Source organism: Alosa alosa, chromosome 1 (genome assembly GCF_017589495.1).
Source record: "Alosa alosa isolate M-15738 ecotype Scorff River chromosome 1, AALO_Geno_1.1, whole genome shotgun sequence".
NCBI lineage: Eukaryota > Metazoa > Chordata > Actinopteri > Clupeiformes > Clupeidae > Alosa > Alosa alosa.
The window spans coordinates 22,771,190-22,790,306 of record NC_063189.1 but is presented as its reverse complement, the minus strand read 5'-3'; the positions used below and the strand labels follow the sequence as shown (position 1 = coordinate 22,790,306).

At 42.5% G+C, this 19,117-nt stretch overlaps 2 protein-coding genes across 9 annotated transcripts in view; one reads left to right on the top strand and one right to left on the bottom strand.

Annotated features, from left to right (window-relative positions):
- The first annotated feature begins 20 nt into the window (after window positions 1-20).
- chrna9a (cholinergic receptor, nicotinic, alpha 9a) lies at window positions 21-8,694 on the top strand. The gene is made up of 6 exons (XM_048246580.1): window positions 21-66; window positions 451-596; window positions 1,401-1,555; window positions 1,730-1,913; window positions 7,240-7,597; window positions 7,747-8,694. Exons 1-6 carry the CDS (start codon window positions 21-23, stop codon window positions 8,565-8,567), a joined length of 1,710 nt encoding a protein of 569 aa, XP_048102537.1. The 3' UTR covers window positions 8,568-8,694.
- A 1,755-nt stretch (window positions 8,695-10,449) lies between these two features.
- The window catches only part of rbm47 (RNA binding motif protein 47), a 20,171-nt gene continuing 11,503 nt past the window's right edge, over window positions 10,450-19,117 (bottom strand). For 5 of the 8 annotated variants that reach the window (XM_048248011.1, XM_048248048.1, XM_048248002.1 and 2 more), the window contains 6 exons: window positions 17,787-18,478; window positions 17,028-17,499; window positions 16,875-16,922; window positions 14,918-15,124; window positions 13,874-14,049; window positions 10,450-13,761 (listed from right to left, as the gene is read on the bottom strand). In XM_048248011.1, coding sequence (XP_048103968.1) covers window positions 13,522-13,761; window positions 13,874-14,049; window positions 14,918-15,124; window positions 16,875-16,922; window positions 17,028-17,499; window positions 17,787-18,478 — 1,835 coding nt within the window. In that variant the 3' untranslated portion in view covers window positions 10,450-13,521. The remainder of the gene's footprint in view (window positions 13,762-13,873; window positions 14,050-14,917; window positions 15,125-16,874; window positions 16,923-17,027; window positions 17,500-17,786; window positions 18,479-19,117) is intronic. The other 3 variants (XM_048248028.1, XM_048248042.1, XM_048248036.1) reach the window with 3 other exon arrangements.

The following is a 19,117-nucleotide window of genomic DNA, read 5'->3' as shown; positions in this document are numbered from 1 at the left end:
GTGTTTCAACGCTCTGCAGGATGAAGATCTTTGTGTGGCTGGTGTGGATTAGCGCACTGCTAAAAGGTAAGACACACAACAAACGCTGTGACCCCACAACACGACATGACTTTATTCCATCGGTTTGGTGTGCATGCTTTTGCGTAATTGTACTGAAAACATTCACTCACCTGAGATAAATAAATTGTTTAGTAATACAATGATAAAATAATTATAAGACTCTTACGGTGACATCAAAAACCATAAATGATGATGCAAAATTTTTTCATTGTATGTTTCTAAGTTTTTGCCTTTTTTGAATTTTTGAATTTTGTGGACCAAGTTGTGGATCATCTATTCTATTTGATATGGTACTTGAGCTTTCTTTATTTAACCTGATGAAACCTTTCAGTGGAGTACCTGTCCCAGACTCCCAATGGTAGTTATGCCTCATCCTACTGTCCCTTGCAGGGGTGGTTGGGGCTCACGGGCGCTATGCGCAGAAGCTGCTCAACGATCTGATGGAGAACTACAGCTCAGCCTTGCGGCCTGTGGACGACACGGACAAGGCCCTCAATGTCACGCTACAGATCACACTCTCCCAGATCAAAGATATGGTGTGAACACACACACACACACACACACACACACACACACACACACACACACACACACACACACACACACACATAGACACACACACACACAAACAGTGGACGTTGCACTGACAGGTATTGATGTGGTCTGTTTTTGCTGTGGTGTGGCCATGCTGCTCTGGTCTAGATAACCGAACCACAGGCTGTAGCCAGTGTGACCTGCTTCATGTTCTCTTCAGTGAGAACTGAAATGTGTGATTCTGTGTGCCTGTGTGGTTGGATGGTGCTGAGCCTAAAATAGAGCGCAAGCTATAGAGAGTTTATGTATTCGGTGATTAATTAATGAATAATGACTTAATTAAGTAATTAATTAATTAGGGAATTAATTAATTCATTAATGCATTACACATGTTAAGAAAGCTATTTAAAAAAAATAGAAAACGTTTATTCTATAGTCAGAAAAATAGTATTTGCTCATTTGTTACAAGAACCCCAAACAATTCAATTCATGTTCAAACCTTCAATTCAAAATATGAATGTAACTTTGTTGCTTCTAAGCATAATTTAATGTTCATATGATTATGACAGCTAAGCTGACAAAACTGATGATGGAGGATTTCATGTTCAGACATGAATGAACAAGAAAGAAAGAACTTCCTCAAATAAATAAGGCTACAGCAAGTGTATTAACTAGTTGATTGAAAATGACAGATAATCTTTTTTCTTGAAATTCTAAATAATGCCTTCTGCGGAGCCCATTGTATGCTGGTGAATGACCCAACCAGCTCGTCCTCTGGGTTTATGTATGTGTGTGTGACTGTTTAGGACGAGCGGAACCAGGTGCTGACCACGTACCTGTGGGTGCGTCAGGTCTGGCATGATGCTTATCTGCGGTGGGACAAAGAGGAGTATGACGGTCTGGAGGTCATCAGGATCCCATCAGAACTCGTCTGGAGGCCAGACATTGTACTTTACAACAAGTACTGAACACACACACACACACACACACACACACACACACACACACACTATTGACAGTGGAATGGAGGCACACATACACATTATACACAGATTCAGTCCTCACTTCCTTGTCTTGGGTTATGTGTGTATGTGTGTATGTGTGCATGCGTGTGTGTGTGTGTGTATGTTCTAAGTGCTGATGAGGAGAATAAGGATGGGCCTCCTGAAACAAATGTAGTCTTGCGCTACGATGGCGAGATTACCTGGGACTCCCCTGCCATCACCAAAAGCTCCTGTAAGGTGGACGTTGCCTACTTCCCTTTTGACAGCCAACAATGCAACCTCACCTTTGGCTCCTGGACATACAATGGAAATCAGGTACGCTGCCAAACTACAAACCACCATCAGTACATTCTGAAAAATTATGTCCAAAAGGAATTGTTCTCAATATATCTCACTGAGTTGTTACATGACATCTATTCACAATAGCTGAAAGGAAGGCTTATGAAGGAGGTCCTAGTTAAAAGTCCAGTCCTTAAAAATGCTATTGCCATATCTTTCATTTTTAAGAGTTCCTAAAGTAAAGACACAAGGCCCCTCTTAAAGGGATATTCCACCATTTACGGAATTACACTCATTTTCCACCTCCCCTTGAGTTAAACAATTGATTTTTACCTTTGCCCAGTTCATCCAGCCGTTCTCTGAGTCTGGCGATACCACTTTTAGCTCCAGCCTAGGATAGATCATTGAATCAGATTAGATCATTAGCATCTCGCCTGCTAGCATCACGTTTAAAAGTGACTAAGATTTCTGGTAATTTTCCTATTTAAAACTTGTCTCCTCTCAAGTTAGAAAGTGTAATAATAAATAACGTAAACGTAACAATTTTCTAGGCTGATTTGACATGGAACAATACTCTCATTCAGGCGTAATAATCCAGTCACTAACCAATTTGTCTGCTGCAGCTCAACCTTGTTGCTGGAAGTTATACGGGGACTATTTTCAGGTGCTGCATGATATCATTGTGCTGCTGCGCCCATGGTGTTCCTTGATTATTACACTGGAATGAGAGTATAGTTCTATGTCAAATCAGCCTAGACAATCACCACGTTTCATTTTTTGTTGGTCTTATTACACTTTCTAACTTGAGAGGAGACAAGTTTTAAATAGGAAAAAAAATCTTAGTCACTTTTAAACGTGATGCTAGCAGGCGAGAAGCTAATGGTCTAATCAGATTCAATGATCTATGCTAGGCTGGAGCTAAATGGTGGTATCGCCAGACTCAGAGAACGACTGGATGAACTGGAGAAAGGTAAAATTCAATTGTTTAACTCAAGGGGAGGTGGAAAATGAGTGTAATTTCCCAAATGGTGGAATATCCCTTTAAGTCTTGTGACAACAGTTACCAACTTACAGTATTGTTACTTGCTACAAATACACAGTGCAGACCTGTTCAAGTACAGGATAACCCTTACCATTCAGAGTTCCTCAAAAACTCGACCATGCAATGCAGATGAAACCCACTACCATATAGATATAACTGAAGAGGCTGAATGGGCATGTCCTGGGACAGACGTTTGGCACTGTCATGTACCCTCCTGCCTGATTGGATGACATTTTACCATGTGGGACAGTGTTTGCTTGGACTGCCTACAGTAGCCTGAGTTAACTAGATGTTGATCTAGTTATATAAATATGACCGCCGCTCAGTCCTGTACATCCGTTCCGCGAAAATAAATCACACTTCAATTTGTCTCCATATTTTACTCCATCCCCCACTCTTGAAACTTTTGTGTATGCTTGTTTGGCATGCCTGAGTGTGTGTGTGCGGCTGCACAGAAAGTACCCTACTGGTGCTGAAAAGGTGAATAGATTGTAGAATAGCCAAAGAAGATGTAGAATTGTTATAAAACCTTTAAAATCTCTAAACAATCACAAGTAGGGCAGTTCATCACAGTTCATCCATTGCAACTGGATTGATGAAAGGTCACTTACACCTGTAGGCTACATTGTATTTGGGAAAAGCAAAAAGTATCAGCATAATGTTATTTATTTATTTATTTTTTATGTATTTATAAACAAAAACATCTCTGTCAGTTCCATGCCGTTTTTTCAACAGCTATCAAAAACAAAGGTCATTTTAGATGGATGGATTTTTTTGTGAATGTTTCTTCTTCTACATAAGATTTTTAGTCATCTTTAGTTCATGTAATACTTTATTGTCAATGCACAAATTAAGTAACAGTAGTCTGAAACGTTATTGTTAATGCACAAATTAAGTAACAGTAGCCTAGTCTGAAACGAAATGCTGTTTTACATCTAACCAGTGGTGCAAATAACTGACATGTCCAAATGGGCCTTGATGAAATGCGTCGCTAGACTGTTCATACACATTTTAACTGGCCAAAGTTGAAGAGCTTTTGTCCGTTATTGTTAGTGCAAATATAGGCTGATTCATGTTCCCTTGCATTGTTTAACTGAGGTCCATGGCTAGTCTGGCTTTCATCAGACCAAGCTCAATCTTTTAAGAAATCAAAAAATAAATAGCGGGCAGATCAGGCTGGGTTCAACCAGCCTAGTCCATAGGCACCCGATATTGTTTAATTTTCCGATTGAGATATACACGCTCTGGCTATTCTAAATGCAAAAATGCATCAGGGAGTTATGACAAAACGGTAACTAACAAACTAGATCCTAATAGAAAGTTGTTAGCTTCCCTAAGCTACAGGTAGGATTATAAGGTAGGCCTATTGACAACATAAATTGTCAATAGGCTATGCTAGCGACACAAATAAAATCTCCTTTGAAACCAATGGCTTCACGCCTTACAGTATCAAGCGGACTTAAACTGTCCTATCGTGGCGAAAAGTTGTAATAACATTCACGCAGCTCCATGAGTCAAGGAAAGCGCGAATGAAGTAGCCACTTCTAAATGGAACCCACTACACAGTAGCTTAAGGTGTTTTGCTAAAGCAGCCATAATGAAATGAAGGTGTCATTGTTTGGAGACTTCACACACGCTTTTTAATTTCACAGACTACAACTACCAAGCTGTAATCAAAGCACATCGATTCCCCCTCACACCCTGCACGCACTTAAAACAAAATAAACAGGCGTCTCAGTCTCACGCATGTATAGGCAAAACTGTATCAGACCCGGTGTAGCGTTGGTAAATCTTCCATTGCACAGAATGATTTTGTAGCACGTGCAATAAATGACAGTCGAAGATACAAACAGTGCTGCTATCAATTTGCTTGGTATAACCGCATTTATAGTTTTCTACAAATGCAATCAATTAAATGCCTCCATCACTCAACCAACGCATAACGGTAACATTACCTAGGTCCTTATTGATATTACAAGATTAACGCATTACCTGCAGTAAAACCAAGCATGTCCGAGAAACATCCTTAGATTTATTTCGGCTTCAAGAAGAAATGGGAATTACACTTCATGTGAACATCGTCCTATCCTTATTAGATGTTAAGCTGCGGTAAATTACAGTCCTTGTATGAAGCGTCCATTGTTTTTTTCCAACCCACTTTTAACTTCCAACAAAATTACGTCTCACTGCAACGATCGCCATCTAGTGGACAAGCGACTACTTCGCCAATACTGAAAATGCAGCCATGATGATGATGATGAATATTTATTTTGGCTTTCTTTTAATCCTACTGATTTTCATTTTTTACTGGGGGGCAAATCACAAATGAGTGATTATGAGCCAGGTTGATGTGGGCCCTTGAGACCAACATACCATAAAAGATTCACAGAGAACTGTGTCTGCCCTACCCTCCTTTCGGGGGTCCAGTCCAGCGGGGGCTGCAGATGAAAACGAAAAAATGACGGTTCCATGCTATCCATGTGGGGGTACATGCTCACCAAGTTTTGTGTACCCCGGTCTTTCAGTGTCCCGGGAATCCTTGTTGGTGTACGTCACTAAATGTACACATAAATTATTTTATTGTAAGGCCCCCATGAACGAAAGTACACAAAACTTGGCATGCATTCAGAGGGTGTCATAATGATCCTACTCTTTTAATTTCGTGCAGTTTTGACCTTGTCAGCCAGAGATATTGAGATGAAAACACCTCATTTTTTTTGCTTTTTAATTTTTAACTAGGTGGCGCTATACATGAAATAAGTGGTAATGGGATGGGTTGACATGCCCCCTTAAGACCAACATACAAAAAAAGGTGGACCTCCTAGGCCCTACGGTTCTCGAGATATTCACAGAAAACTGTCTCCGGCCACCTACAGGCCAGTTGGTGTATAGTAACATAAATTAATTTATTGTGTGGCCCACCATGACGGAATTCCACAAAACTTGGCGTGCATACATAGGGTGTCATAATGATCCTACACTTCCAATTTTGTGCAGTTTTGACTATGTTAGGTCACAGATACCTTCAATTACACCACCTCATTTTTACTTTTTTGTGTTTAACTAGGTGGCGCTATACATGAAATGAGTGGTTATGGAATGGGTTGACATGGCCCCTTGAGATCAACATACAAAAAAAAAATGGTCCTCCTAAACCCTACGGTTTTCGAGATATTCACAGAAAACTGTGTCTGCCCTACCCTCCTTTCGGGGGGTCCAATTCAGCGGAGGGGCTACAGATCAAAACGAAAAACAATGGTTCCATGCTATCCATGTGGGGTTACATGTCCACCAAGTTTCGTGTACCCGGTCTTTCAGTGTCCCGGGAATCATTGACGGAAATTTGGGCAGAAAAAAAAAAAAAAAAAAAAAAAAAAATCTGACTAAACCTATATGACCGCCGCTTCGCTGTGCGGCGGTCATAATAAGTGGTAATGGGATGGGTTGACATGCCCCCTTAAGACCAACATACAAAAAAAAGGTGGACCTCCTAGGCCCTACGGTTCTCGAGATATTCACAGAAAACTGTCTCCGGCCACCTACAGGCCAGTTGGTGTATAGTCACATAAATTAATTTATTGTGTGGCCCCCCATGAACGGAATTCCACAAAACTTGGCGTGCATACAGAGGGTGTCATAATGATCCTACACTTCCAATTTCGTGCAGTTTTGACTATGTTAGGTCACAGATACCTTCAATTACACCACCTCATTTTTACTTTTTTGTGTTTAACTAGGTGGCGCTATACATGAAATGAGTGGTTATGGAATGGGTTGACATGGCCCCTTGAGATCAACATACAAAAAAAAAATGGTCCTCCTAAACCCTACGGTTTTCGAGATATTCACAGAAAACTGTGTCTGCCCTACCCTCCTTTCGGGGGTCCAATTCAGCGGGGGGGCTACAGATCAAAACGAAAAACGATGGCTCCATGCTATCCATGTGGGGTTACATGTCTACCAAGTTTCGTGTACCCCGGTCTTTCAGTGTCCCGGGAATCATTGACGGAAATTTGGGCATGCGAAAAAGAAAAAAAAAAAAAAAAAAAAATCTGACTAAACCGACCTGCGCGGCGGTCATAATAAATGCTTAATTAGTTGAATAGTACTTTGTCTATCCATACACACAAGATGTGTTGATGATTTGAGGTAGAGTTAGTAATGTGCAACAGCATGCATTTATTGGACATGCCATAAATCCAGTTCGTTTCCCAGCTTATGTGAGTGCCGTATACTGTACAAGACAAAATATTATCTGTCAAAGAAAAAACAATTTTTGTGACATCACAAGTCTCATGACACGTTTGCTTATCCTGTCAGGTTGACATCAACCTGGACAAGGACAAGCAGTCCGGCGATCTGTCCGACTTTGTGGAGAACGTGGAGTGGGAGTGCCACGGCATGCCGGCCAAGAAGAGCGTCATCATGTACGGCTGCTGCTCGGACCCGTACCCGGACATCACTTACACGGTGCTGCTCAAGCGCCGCTCCTCCTTCTACATCTTTAACCTGCTGCTGCCCTGCTTCCTCATCTCCTTCCTGGCGCCGCTGGGCTTCTACCTGCCCGCCGACTCCGGGGAGAAGGTCTCGCTCGGGGTCACTGTGCTGCTGGCCCTCACCGTCTTCCAGCTCATGGTGGCTGAGAGCATGCCTCCCTCAGAGAGCGTGCCTCTGATCGGTAAGTGTGTTTTCAGTGATTGGTCTGTTAGCTGAGCTCAAGATGGTGGGTGATAAGCCAGTTTAATATATATATATATTTTCTCCCTCTCTCTCTCTCTCTCTCTCTCTGTCTCTCTCTCTCTCCACCCCCCATGGTCCATCCTAAAGGGAAGTACTATATAGCAACAATGACCATGATCACAGCGTCCACGTCACTGACCATCTTTATTATGAACATTCATTTTTGTGGGGCGGAGGCAAAGCCCGTTCCTCACTGGGCAAAAGTGCTCATCATTGACTACATGGCTAAGCTGTGTTTTGTGTATGAGGTGGGCGAGAACTGTACCTCACCCGAGGACTCCAGCACCCACCTCTACACCGATGAGTCTATGAGAGGTGGCTATCAGGATGATGCTTACTATGGCAACCACTACCTTGACAATGGTCACTATGGAAACAGCCACTACAATCAACACCATGACAATGGAAACTACCACCATCACAATCATCACAACAACCTTAGCGACAGCAGATGCCTGGCCCGTGTCCAGAGGAATGGACCACAGAGGGGTGGGGACAGGAGGGGAAGGGAGCCACCCATGCCACATATCATGCGAGACTCCAATGTTCACATCCCCGCTTATGACCCTCTAGAGGAGAAACTGAAGGCCAGCGACCTGTCCATCCCTGAGAAACTCCACGCGTATGGCTACAACCCAGGCAATGACTTTAGCCATGACAGTGCTTGCAGAAGTAGCAACAATTATCACAACGGAGGCCCAGTGCGCGGGAGCTGCTCTTGTGGAATGCCGCAGAAGGTTGTGCGGAACATTGAGTACATAGCCAACTGTTTCTGGGAGCAAAGGTCACACCAGGCTAAGGGAGCAGAGTGGAAGAAGGTCGCTAAGGTGATGGACCGTTTTTTTATGTGGATCTTTTTCATCATGGTCTTCCTTATGAGCATCCTTGTCATTGGCCAAGCAGCTTGACCTAAGTGGGACATGTAGGTTGCTTTCTTAGACTGTGCATCCAAGAGTCCTCATAGCTCATGTTTGCAACTCAAACAAGCGACCAGGCAGAGGCTCTTAACTGGGTTCCTGAGTTCAGTAAAGCAGCAGTCACTGCTGATGTGATGCAGATACTACAATGAAAATAAACTGCTCCTAATTTGAAACATTTTTTGAACTCTGAGTACATTACATAAGAAAGTGTAAAGCTCCCAATTTACAAGTTAAATATCAAGTATAAAAGGTAATAAAAGTAATGTAAATGATAGTTTTACATGAGCAATCATAAACACAGAGACACACACACTGATCGATGTGCAGTAAGTAACAGTAGGCTATCAAACAAAGTTACTCTGACATTATCTCACAATTAGTGGGTACATTATCTTTGTTTTGTAATGTCTGGGTTTTTGGCAGTAGCCCATTGAAAACTTCTCTGCACTTCTGTGCTGTTCTCCTTCTGTAGGTTTTCTTCAAACAGTTCTTTCGTTTCCTCAAAGTTCCTTCTTGTTCACGCCTGTTAAAGGTGCTGTCAGCAATTGTATGTGATTTCAAGCCCATAACATTTTTTGTCACATTCAGAAAACATATCCTCACAATCCGCTAGCTGCTCATTCCATGAGTACACTGTAAAAAAAAGGTCTCTGTTGGCTGCCCATGCAAGCTCTGATAACTGGAAACAAAGTGGACTGTGTGGATTTTCTGGGAATACTGAAGCTACCTCTCTGGTTTGGTCCTTTGGTCCAAATCAGGCTCTGTTTAAAATATAATATCTGTTGTTTTGGACAAAAGTGTCTGCTAATGATTTGAAATATAAACATAAACAAACGTGACTTCCTGTGCAATCGCTGACCTCACCTTTAAGTGCAACACGCAGAGAGAGCTCTTAAACGCAACGCCTGAGGAGCAGGTCCGGCCCTGAGGTGGCGTGGGTGAGCCTGATTTGTGCCAGACTCGCCCAGTAGAGCTACTGTATGTGGGCGCCTGTATTCAAGACAGTGCTGGGAGTTCCTGGGAATAGCTTGTCAATCTGGCCCACCTTCAGTTTTTTCCATTTAGAAAGATCCTAACCATCACACCTTAATACTTCATGAGCAGGTGGGAGATTAATACTTAATATGTGGGTGTGTTTCCACACGTGTGTGTGTGCTTGCCTCTCTCTCTCTCTGGGCACTGTAAGATAATCTCTGTCTGGCATGAACATACATTAATAATACACACTTAAAGCTCTTACAAACACTGAAGAGAAACTTGGACAGAGGATCACACATTCCCAATCCTTAAGCAGTCATGACTTGCTCAACAAGCCAATTCAGTTTAGGGCAATCTTGCACTACACCAACAGAATGTATGAGACATAAAACATGAAACTATCCCATGATTCTTTTCTCTTTCTATTGACTTCCTGGTCTTTACAGACTATATGATGAAACACTGCCCCCTTGTGATGAATTATGAAACTAAATATTCCTGTCGGAGTCAGTCACGTGGTCTCATAAATAAACAAATTTAATCAGAGCTACAGATGAGCTGGATCTGGTTAACAGTGCTGCACAGGAGGCCAGTGATTATGTGGTGGGAAATGAAAACTGCTGTGGAGAAATAACATGCATCTGAAAACTGAAATAAAGGCTTCACCATTAACACAACTGTTTCACTACAGCTGTGGAACTCACACCGTAATGACTAACTAGTAAGTATGGTTTATGTATCATAGATTTGTAGAAATTCAAATAGATGCTAATGAGTACACGGTACAAACAGCTACACACCTTTTTAAAAATTATACATATATATATATATATACAAATATATTATATAATATATTTAGGCTACTGAAATCAAGCAGGCATGACACTTATTGTGTTTTTGAAAATGCTTTATTCAACTACTTAACCACTATAAATACATAAATGCCAAATAAGCTTTTAACAAACAAATGCATGATAGAAAATAGTTCAACAAAGAAAAACTCTAGAACATTTGGCAATAAGGCACACTAAAAACCCTTACACACTACAATCCTTTGAAAAACGTTCACTAAAATATGTATTGTTCGTTTTGTATTCCATTCTCTCTTTAAAGTAGTCAGAACAGGGACTATAAGCACTTCAAGTGAAAACTGCTGGTGAGGAGGATGTCAATGAGAGTGAGGTAATAATAGGGATAGAGATGTGATTGGCCAGCTTGTAGCCACACCAGACTGGCCAATCGCTTGCTACTCAACTCGACTCACTATCCATTCCATCACCAAACTCTTGGCTCACACATTTGGACACTTTGGCAAACCAAACATGTTTTTTTTTGCTTCATCTCTAAAATAAGCGAATGGAAAAGAAGGAAAAAACATTTCTTTTAAAATATATTATCGCTTTTCTTCTTACTTCATACACAACATATTTGAAGCATATATTAAATATATATCCTTATTCTGTGATAATAAACAAGTCTACCAGTCTCAAAAGGTCATAGAATAAATCTCAACAACACTGCAATAATACAACAAGGCACACCAGCTCTGACAACAGCCCTTAAGGTGTGTATGTGTGTGTGTGTGTGTGTGTGTGTGTGTGTGTGTGTGTGTGTGTGTGTGTGTGTGTGTGTGTGTGTGTGTGTGTGTGTGCTCTCTCTCTCTCTCTGTGTGTGTGTGTGTTTGTGTGTGTGTGTATGTGTGTGTCAAAGGCTGCATGTAAGAATATACACCATGGAATAGGATCCTTCATCAGGTGCCAGTGGTTATTCAATAAATTGACAGTGATGTGGCCACTTGTCACTAACATGGTTTCTCTACAACACAACAGTTTCACTGTGAATGGACTCTTCTGTGAGCAGTGAGACTTCAGAAGTACAGATACATACCAAAACTCTGCACATCAGAGTGAGCATGACTGAAATAGATACAAAGGTGACCAGGCATCATAAAGCTCAGTCCTCAGACAGCCATTTCATGGGTTTGGAAACACAAAAATGCAAAAAAGAAAATATTAAAAGTAAAGTATAAAGATGACCATGATATTTCTTCGGTCCAGTTAACCTATTTAAGACCATGTAGAGATAAATTTCTTCCTGAAAGCGTAGAAAGAAACACAACCAGTATTTCTTCATTCTTTCATTGTATTTGTTACTCTCTCAGTTAAGTCCTGATTTAATCAAACAATAACACAAGAAACATCAGCAAGCCAATGAGATGTTCACACTACACACTCATTCACACTCTCTGCTCACACATATATTTCTAAACATCCAGCAGGATGAATTAAGAGCATTCCAGAATCTCTCAGGGCCCGCACAGGGAACTCTCAGTGTGTCAGTGGGAGTGACTAAAGTAAAATACACTAGAGGACTACTAACAGTGAGCTGCCAGCCCAGAGGAGCTCAATAATAAGCTCATGTGGAGGCTTCAGTCGCTGAAGCTGGTCAGCTCAGAGGAACTGCACTGCAGCTGCCTGAGGTCAAGCTGAAGTTACAGCTGGGGGAAAAGATGTCACAACAAACACAAGGGGCTCACTTCACTTGACTGGGAAAGTGCTCTTCACAAGGATTTGGCATTGTGAAATACTCTGTTCACTTACCAACTCAGTATTACGAGTATGTGTCAACCTTCTTGCTATCATTCAGTCAGCAAGTATTTGTGACCTGTTGCCACATCGTAGCATTTTGTTTTGGGCTTCTGGACAATAGTCAGATGACCACACAAGGATGAAAAAACTGCTGATAATCTGAGCTCAGGTGGAATGACAATGGATGTGCCATACTGTAGCTGGCGAGCCACACAATACATGTGTACCTTGCAGAACAGCGCTATCTAAGGCACAGGCACGTGGGGGTCTCATCACACCATGCCAAGCACAGGGCCTGTCTCCAAGTAAACCTTTTGTTTACTGCTTCTTTATACAAATTGTTAGGGTGGCTAGGAAGTCAAAGTAAAACAGGCACTTTTGAAAGTTTATGGAAAGGCTGAAATGTTGGTTGTTCTTTTCTTGCATACTTGCATTTTTATGCAAACTTTCTAGATATTTTTCCAGTTCTCAAACAGAGACAGGGGGTTTCACAAGACACATTTTCCAGTACATAAAGCTTCATACTCAATCTGTTAAAACCAAAAAAGCAGCAAATGATAATAGCAATAGCAATAATATCTATGAAAGAAGAAAAAAATGTGAGAAATTGAGATAAAGTAGTTCATCCAGTGGACGGAAGATGACTCAAAAGTGGAAGTCATAATCTTCTGTGATAAAATCTCTGCATAAACACTGCAGACAAAAAGACATAAGAATTCTCTTGAATTTTACATTTCATGTCAGTAGTTCCTTGAGACTTAAAATATTTTTAAAGACATTATTTTGTCTAACTTTTGTCTCTGAAAAAGTTCAACAACAGCAATGATGGAAAGTCTACCTCCAAGAGCAGCTCATAAACACAGCTTTCCAATCGGTATAGATGCTTAAACTCCTTCAAAGCTCATGGTGCCAAAACTGCAGAAGGTTGTGTGTGTGTGTGTGTGTGTGTGTGTGTGTGTGTGTGTGTGTGTGTGTGTGTGTGTGTGTGTGTGTGTGTCACATTCCATAGTTTGGAGAGGGTCACAAACCATTTGGGCTATTGGATGGAAAGGTTTCATCAGTTGGGGGTTAGGTGAGAGATGGCTAGTTTGGTGAGGTCACGTTGCTTCATCAATGTGATTTCACAGCTACGTTAATAAGGGTGCAAATAATTCATTTGCACATGCAGTGCTGCTTATCACTATGGGGTGGGGTGTGGGTTGGAGTTGGGTCTTCTCCACATCGGTTGTGTAATGCAAAAGTCAAAACCAAGGAAGGGTCTGGTCGATTTGGTTGGCCATGAGCTGTTTCTTCATTTCTTTTAGTTACTTCTTAAACAATTCTTCATGAAAGTGTTTTGGTTGTTTTGTCGCTCAGTACACTTCTTCTGGGCTCCATCAGTAGGTCTGGTAGATGTCGTGGAGGGGCATCTGAAAGGTTGCCGTGGGGAACGCCTGAGGAACATAGCCATAGCCTCCGTAGGCTGCCGCAGCGACAGCAGCATTCTTCTGCAGTGCGGCCAGAGCGGCCGTGTTGGCCGTATGAGCAGTGAGTGGAACATAGCCTGCACCATACAGCCCTGTGGGAATGCGCTGCATATTGTGGGCCATAGCATAGACAGGAGTTATGGGTCTACCCTGTAAGAGCCAGACAGAAGGAATTAGCAGTCTGTCTAATTACTGTGCAAGCAAACTTGTGTATACAACATGCAATAGATATTTGTGGCAGCAAAATGTATCTATAGCTCACCTGAAAGGGAGGTGGTGTTGAGACAGAGGGTAGAACAGCAGTGGTGTGATCATGTTGTAAAGTGAGAGGATTGATGAGGTGTTCCATTCCATGAATCTTCCCATCATCCATCATCTTTGGGGCCCCGGTGGTGGAAAACACTGGGTACTGGGCCCCCAAAGTTGGAATAGCCACTGCTGAAACAAAGCAAGAACGAACGATTAGTTAACTAAGGACTAGTTTACCTCTAGTAGTTGTATTAGCAAAAGTAAACCAGGACCAGAATGCAACATTTCACCACAGAATACATACTGAGCATTAATCAAAATGAGATAGTGTATAGTTATTTGTCAACTGAAGCGATAAAATCAACAAATTATCTCCTACAAACTATGTGATTGTTTTTTTGTTTTGTTTCCCTCTTTCTCCATGTCTTTCTCTCATTTGTGGGGTTTTACAGAATAGAAAGGGGGAGTAATGAATAGTGAAAGCAAACGAAAGAGTGAAGAGTATGTTGGAGAAAGCAGTAAAGTGTGACTCAGATTAACACTTTCTGTCTCTTGGACACACACATGCACACATTGTTGTTTCTGGGAGCTACGGATTAATGCTGATTAAGTGATTATACTTCTTAGAGTGTGATTTAGCATAATTCCCTTTCCTACAACAGTGCAATTTGTTGAGGTTCAGAGGAGAAGAAAGACAGAGAAGAGAAGTGAGAAGTGAGGGACAGCTGACTTTTTTCCCCAGCAGGGCGCAGTAGAGAGAAGGCAAACAAGAGCACAAGGCACAAGTGTCCAAAAAGACTACACTCTGTGTCTCTGAAGTAATCTGTTGATTGGCTGAATAGTGTATGGCTGAGTTGCTATGTGTACCATGTCTGAGCACACAAACCAAACTGACATGGGGAGGACCATGAAGGGAAATGAGAAATGTTAAAAGTGTTTTAGAATAGAATCGTGGAGCACAGCTTTATATATTACAGACCTTAAGTTAATACAGCTTTAGTGTTTCAAACTATAGCCAACGAGAGTTTTGTAAATGCAATTTAAAGCCCAGACTAACTTGTAGCTGGTTTCATGCCCACGGTGTTGATGGTTGCCAGTTCCAGGCCTGGTGTGAGCTCGTAGGGCTTGTCTGGCTGCCGGCCCTTGCCCTCATGGTAGCGGCTGTAGATGCCACGCCCTGCTGAGTACCCACCCAGGTAGGACCCGCGTGGCCCAGGTGTGCGGCTGCTCACACCTGCTCTACCACGGCCTCTCACTGCACCTGCTGTATACACACACACACACACGCACACACAATTAGGAAGAAGAAACCATTTTACATTTCCATACTCAATAGATGTCAATACAAGTATGAGGAGGGAGTTGGAGAGGGTCTCTTAAGTGTGTTTGTGTAAATGGATTTACTCTCTAGTATGTTCTTGCTTCTGAACATCAAAATAGTAATAATACTGTTTGACTTGTTACTGAAATGTGGTAATCCCAAATATAGCCCCAATTTAGTGTTAGTAATTCCAGTTGTTCCAATGAGTTATGAGTAAGATAGCCACAAGAGTTACAGCGCCTAAACTATATCAAGTTTCCAGTTCTTTATTTAATCTTTATTTAAAGCTTGTACCTCTTCACGATCATACCGCTCTGTAATAAAACTGATCATTGTAAAGTTTTTCCACTAAGTTAAAGTAAACACCTTGACAAGGGCTGTCCCATCACAGACATATTTTATCTTCAAGCATTTATAATGTTTGAAATGACATATGAATTGGGAGCTCTACTGATAGGTTTCCTTTGACTGTGATTCTGAATAAAAGCTGTACAGTGCAATTTCACTCTAATTGCCATAGCCATGTCACAGTCCATAGACTGTGCAGTTAACCCGGCAATTAACACATTACAACATCAACAGGAAACCCATGATTTGCATGTACTGTAGCCTACATTTAAATCACTTTCTGTATGCATCTGGAAAAAAGCCCTTGGTAACTAGTGAAAACTAGTGCTGTCAAAACATTAATTGCGATTAATCGCAATTAATCACAGTGAAATTGTACGCTTAATTAGTTAATTTTTGTAATTGTTTGACAGCCCTAGTAAAAACTATTATTAGGTTACCTAGTCAGTTGAAAATTGGCAGAATCGACTAATAGTGTCTTGGCATCTTACAACAGGCTAACAATTGAAATGCATTGTGTATTGCATGGTGAGTCAGGTTACTCACCAGGCTTAGACTTTGTTTAAAAATCAACAAGCAATATTTTTTTATCATGATTCTGAAAATCATGGTATGGTACAGTCCCAAATAAACCTACATCTGATTCAGTTATGCTGTCAGATGGTTTAACTTGTTCCCTTTGTTTCTCCCGAAAAGCCAGAGCAGTATTTCTTGATTTCCCGGGAAACACTGCAGAGGATGATTCAAGAAACCTGAGACTGGGTCCTTGAGATTGTGAAACCAAAATCAACATGACCCAGAAGGTAAGATATGGAGGCCTATTTTTTTCCAATAGAGTCAAGTATGGGAAGGAGTGATTCTTTAAACAAGGAGGCAATACATGAGTTGAGGAATGGACCAGAGTCGTGTAGACTAGTATCTGGACCTGGTGAAGTTAGACATGAAATGGGATGATGACAAATTTGTTCCGCTAACATTTCCCTCTCTAGACCCAAACCCACAGTAGAGACAAAGATGATTGGCTGAGCAAACCGTCACCCGGACAACTAATGATCTGTCAGGCACAATTTTACAAGATCACAGCTCCATCCCAGATCAGTGCTTTCATTTGTCACGTCCAACTGTGATCTATTGGATCTGCATTAGCAGTGATTGCTATAGACTGGATGATCTTACCTCTGCCGATGTTCTTTCAGTTTAGCTTGCTGAGGGCACTATAGGGGTAGTCATAGTATGAGAATGTGCTGTTGTAATATGTAGGTTTTTGGTTGCAGTATTTCAGTGGCTATAGCTAGCATATTAAACATGGTGGTGTACTATGTAGTTTTTTTTGCATTGTCCTTACTATAGTTTTCAAGAGGTGGCACTTCAGAATGGACCAGTAGCATATTTCCTGAATGTAGTATAATACAAACATATGTATAGTATGTACGCTTGAAATACATCATTGGCTTATAGTAGCATTTGTTTCACTGTGGTGCTTTCCGTATGAATTTACCTTTGGTGAAGTATTCTCTGTTGGGGCCGATGAGGGTGCTGTAGGGGTGGCCGTAGTAGGCCAGTGTGTAGGGGTCACACTGGTACACATAGCCCTGCTGGCTGGTCTCGCTGGGGGCTGCTGTGCTGCCCGAGCCCTTGGTAGCCTTCTGGTAGCGGCTGTACTGTTCTTTGTCCACTGGCTTGGCCAGGGTCACCTCGATGTAGGAACCTTCGATCTCCGTATTGTTCAGGTTGTCCATGGCGACCACAGCGTCATCTCTGCTGGCAAAGTGCACAAAGGCGTAATCGCGGATCTTCTTGACTCGCTCCACACAGCCGGGGTTGAACTGGCCAAAGATGCGGCGCAACGTCTCCTCAGAGGTCTCCATCATCAGGTTTCGGACGTACAGGATTTTTACCGTTTCCATGATGTCCTCATCCACATCAATCTCAGGCTCGGCCCAGTCCACTGCGATCTGGTGACCCCAGAGCTGGAAAAAGGTTAATCAGAATTTCAATATGAGTGAGTGTGTGTATGTTATGTAAGTGTGTGTGTGCATGTGTGTGGTCAATATATCCTGGCATCTCTACTGTATAAGTGGTGGCGTCAGCTTCCTATAGCCATTGCCTTCACGAGGGTTGTCTTGAGACTGCCTGTGTATGTTGTGTTGTTGTGTGTCAAATTGCAAAAATTTCCCTCAGTATGTGTGTGTGTGTGTGTGTGTGTGTGTGTGTGTGTGTGGGGGTGCAGACTAGGTCCCCTGCATGTGTACTGTACCTGTATACGTCCTGGCATCAGCTTCCTGCGGGCCATGGCGGCGGCGCGGTGGGAGTCATATTCGACGAAGGCGAAGCCACGGTTCTTCATCTTGTCGGCAGCGCTGGCGTACACAATGACATCCAACACGCCCTCCGTCACCTTGGACACCTCCTCCATGATCTCCTCGCGCTTCTTGGTCTTGGGGATGCCCCCGATGAAGAGGCGGCAGTTGTCCACGCTCCCGCACACACCCAGCAGCCGGCCTGGTCGCACCTCGTAGTTGTTGAGCTCTCGGACGGCACGCTTGGCCTCGTGCTTCTGCGTGTACATCACAAAGGCGTAGCCGCGGTTCTTCCCGTCAAAGTCCATCATCAGCCGCATCTCGTAGATGCGGCCGACCGACTCGAACACGGGAACCAGCTCGTCCTCGTAGACGTCCCGGGGGATTTTGCCCACAAAGATCTCGCAGCCACGCTGGGGCGCAGGGCCCTCCCAGCCTGGGGGAGGTCCATATTTGCGCTGGCCGTTCTCCTGGACCATTTGGTAGCCGGTGCGCTCCATCAGGGACAGTAGGGCAGCTTCATTCTGGGCTCCAGCCACTCCCTCGGGGATGGCGGCCACAGGGTTGGTGCTGGAAGAGGCGCTTGCATTACTCATGGCGACGGGACAGGTGGAGTCTTCTGCTGTCATTCTGACACATTCAATCAGAGCTGAGGACCAGAGAGAAAAAGGAAAATGAAAAAAAAAAAAAAAAGTTATGATTACTTCAACATTAATGTTTGTGAATGACTCTCAGCCATGGGCAGGGATAGACCAAAAAAATCAGTCCCAATCATTCATGTGGCAGAGTTGTTAAGCAACTGTTGCACACGGAACCACACAGAAAGCTTTATGTCCTTTGGCTTATGAAGGTAAGGTTGTGGATGTCATGGAGACACACTCAAGCGGAGACAAGATATCCCCACGTTACAGACACACACAGGCACCCAGGCAGTGACAGCGCCTTATCTGAGAGTTTTGGTGTTCTTGTCTGCAGTACACTGGAGCCAGTGGCAGTCTGCACCATATGAATGAGATTGAAGCTGGGATTTCAAAAGGCATTAAGCCAATTCCACTTGAACTTCAGGATGAACATTTTGTAATGTTCATGTATGGCATGTACAAAGTTTCACTGGAATCTTCCAGGAAATCGGATAATTCAGAAACCTTCCTTCTTAGAAACTACTGTACCTAACACTTAATCTCTCATTCTTCAACCCCTACCTCTCTCTCTCTCTCTCTCTCTCTCTCTCTCCAACACACTAAAACAATTTCTCTGTCCTCCACCTAAGAAATATGGCCTCCTTCTA

Coding starts and splice junctions, on each gene's coding strand:
- chrna9a (XM_048246580.1), top strand. CDS start 21: ATGAAGATCTTTGTGTGGCTGGTGTGGATTAGCGCACTGCTAAAAG. Junction 1,914..7,239: donor GGACATACAATGGAAATCAG/GTACGCTGCCAA, acceptor TTATCCTGTCAG/GTTGACATCAACCTGGACAA. Junction 7,598..7,746: donor AGAGAGCGTGCCTCTGATCG/GTAAGTGTGTTT, acceptor TCCATCCTAAAG/GGAAGTACTATATAGCAACA.